Below are 2,500 nucleotides of genomic sequence, written 5' to 3' on the forward strand. Positions count from 1 at the left end.
ACAATAACCGAATCATTCTTAACGTTTACAGCTGCAAGCACTGTCGACTTCACTTTAGTCCTCTCTGACACAAAAGGCTTAAGTCTATTCACATGAACAAGATGCCTATCTTTCCTCTTACCAGTAGTTTCAATTTCATATACATTATTGCCCCGTCTCTCTACTACAGTATAGGGTCCTTCAAAACGACATTCTAAAGACTTCTTAGTGGGATTAAGCATTAAAATTTGATCACCTGGTTTAAATTCTCTTATTACAGTTTTAACATCAAACCTTTTCTTCATACTATTTTGAGCTTTAAACAGATTCTGATGTGCAAATACTCGAGCCTCATCTAATTGCTTTTTAAGAGTAACAGCATATTGGTGCAAGTCTTTACCTGATAAATTGTTTTCCAGCCAGACATCATATAAAACCTTTAAGGGTCCTCTAATACTCCTACCATAAAGTAGTTCAGAAGGCGAATATCCCAAACTGTCTTGCTGAGTATTTCTTATGGTGAACAACACAAACGGTAGTCCCTCATCCCACTCCTTCTGATGTTCATGGCAGTATTTAGTCAGAGCCTCCTTAAGCGTCTGGTGAAATCGCTCTAGCGCCCCCTGGCTTTGCGGATGATAAGCTGTAGATATTGAATGGTGAACACCCATAGCCAACATAACATCCTGAAAAAGCTTTGATGTAAAATTGGTACCACGGTTGGTTTGAACAACTTTAGGTATGCCATATTGAGTAAAAACCTTGATAAGGTGTGGAATAAGATTCTTAGTAGTTATATTCCGTAGAGGAATAGCATCTGGATATCTAATACTAGAACACATTATAGTCAACATGTATTGGTGCTGTCTTTTTGTTTTTGGTAGAGGTCCAACGCAGTCAATAATAACTTTTTCAAAAGGAACATTACAGACTACTTGAGGCACCAAAGGCACTGGTTTAGGTGCTTGGTTTGGCTTACCTACTTTTTGACAGGTTACGCAACAATTGCAGAATACCTTCACATCACGAAAAAGGCTAGGCCAATAAAAATATTGCAATATACTGTATGCTGTCTTCTTGATCCCAAGATGAGTAGTAGAGACTTCATGGGCCACCTTCATCACATGATTTTTCAGAGATGCTGGAACCACCAACTGTTGTTTAACTTCCCAAGAGGCAGTTGCTGCTGCGGTACTCCCTCTATATTTCCTCATTAGCACTCCAGCTTTCAAGTAGTAACATTTAGATTCTGCCATACTCTCCTTCTCTGTCAATGCATTCTTAAACAAAGGCTGTAAAGAGACATCGTTAATTTGTTCATGTTTCAAATCTGTGACATTAATTTTATATACATCATTGCATGATGTCAATACATTTCCAACTTTCCCATTATAACCTTTCCTACTCGTAGTATCAAAACTATTCTCCCTAACCACAGTAGGAATATCAGGTTGAACACTTTCATTAAACAAACTATAGAGAGAGTAGTCAAAATCTGTCCCTAAATCTAAACGTACTCCATCTCTCACCTTGTCATCCTCAACTGCAGACCTAGCACCACATTCAACAGCATTGAACTGGTCATCAATACTAGGTACCGATTCGGTCAAAACAATCTCACGCAGGCCTCTGCTGCGTTCAACTACACAAGATGGGAACAACTCAGGTTCCACATCCTCCAATTGCTGAACAGGGCTGACTTCCAAAGGATTATCACATACCACTGGGTCCGGCACCACAAGATTACCTGCAACATCATTTCCAACAAGAACATCTACGCCAGGAATCGGAAGAGATTCGACAACACCCACAATGGTATTACCCTTGAATATGCCACAATCCAAATGCACTCTAGCCCGAGGCAAAGAAGTCAAACCACCTATGCTCCTAACTATTACTTTATCATTGGTAAGACAGTCCTCTAACCCAGGTACTGCCCCTCTAACAACTAAACTCTGCGATGAACCGGTGTCTCGCATTAGCTTTACAACAACACCCTCACTATGTTCAACACCAGTACCCAAAACTCCGTCAAAGCAGAATGGTTTGAAACCATCACCACCACCAGCTGACTCAGCATTTATATCACAACAAGAGAAATTAGATTCCTCTGCTTTACTCTTTCTTTCATTCTTCCTAGAATGTTTGGGACATCTAGCTTTCACATGACCGACCTCACCACACGAATAACAAGTTACACTTGAACTAGCACCAGAGCCAAGAGATTTAACAGATAATCTATAAGGACTTGTTGGTGGTGAGTTTTGAGGTGACTTACCTGGTGTCTTCCTGGATTGGTTACCTGAATAGCGAGGTCTTAACCTAAAATTTTCAGCAAGTACAGTTGCTCTTTGAAGAGTAGTTACTTCTTTCTCAAATAAATACCTCTGCGTATCAATGGGTATACCTCTTATAAATTGTTCTACTAATATTAATTCTCTATATTCATCCATGTTCGAAACACCAGCCGACTTTAACCATTTATCATGCATACGCACAATATTATGGGAATATTCAACAT

At 39.6% G+C, this 2,500-nt stretch overlaps 1 protein-coding gene and 1 long non-coding RNA gene across 2 annotated transcripts in view; one reads left to right on the forward strand and one right to left on the reverse strand.

Annotated features, from left to right (window-relative positions):
* LOC137646016 (uncharacterized) overlaps positions 1-2,500 on the forward strand; it is a 1,300,281-nt gene that overhangs the window by 360,322 nt on the left and 937,459 nt on the right. The window lies entirely within an intron of this gene.
* On the reverse strand, positions 507-2,463 carry LOC137645022 (uncharacterized). The gene is made up of 2 exons (XM_068377887.1): positions 959-2,463; positions 507-665 (listed from the first exon to the last, which is right to left on the reverse strand). Exons 1-2 carry the CDS (start codon positions 2,430-2,432, stop codon positions 571-573), a joined length of 1,569 nt encoding a protein of 522 aa, XP_068233988.1. The 5' UTR covers positions 2,433-2,463; the 3' UTR covers positions 507-570.

Source organism: Palaemon carinicauda, chromosome 8, assembly GCF_036898095.1.
Source record: "Palaemon carinicauda isolate YSFRI2023 chromosome 8, ASM3689809v2, whole genome shotgun sequence".
Lineage (NCBI taxonomy): Eukaryota > Metazoa > Arthropoda > Malacostraca > Decapoda > Palaemonidae > Palaemon > Palaemon carinicauda.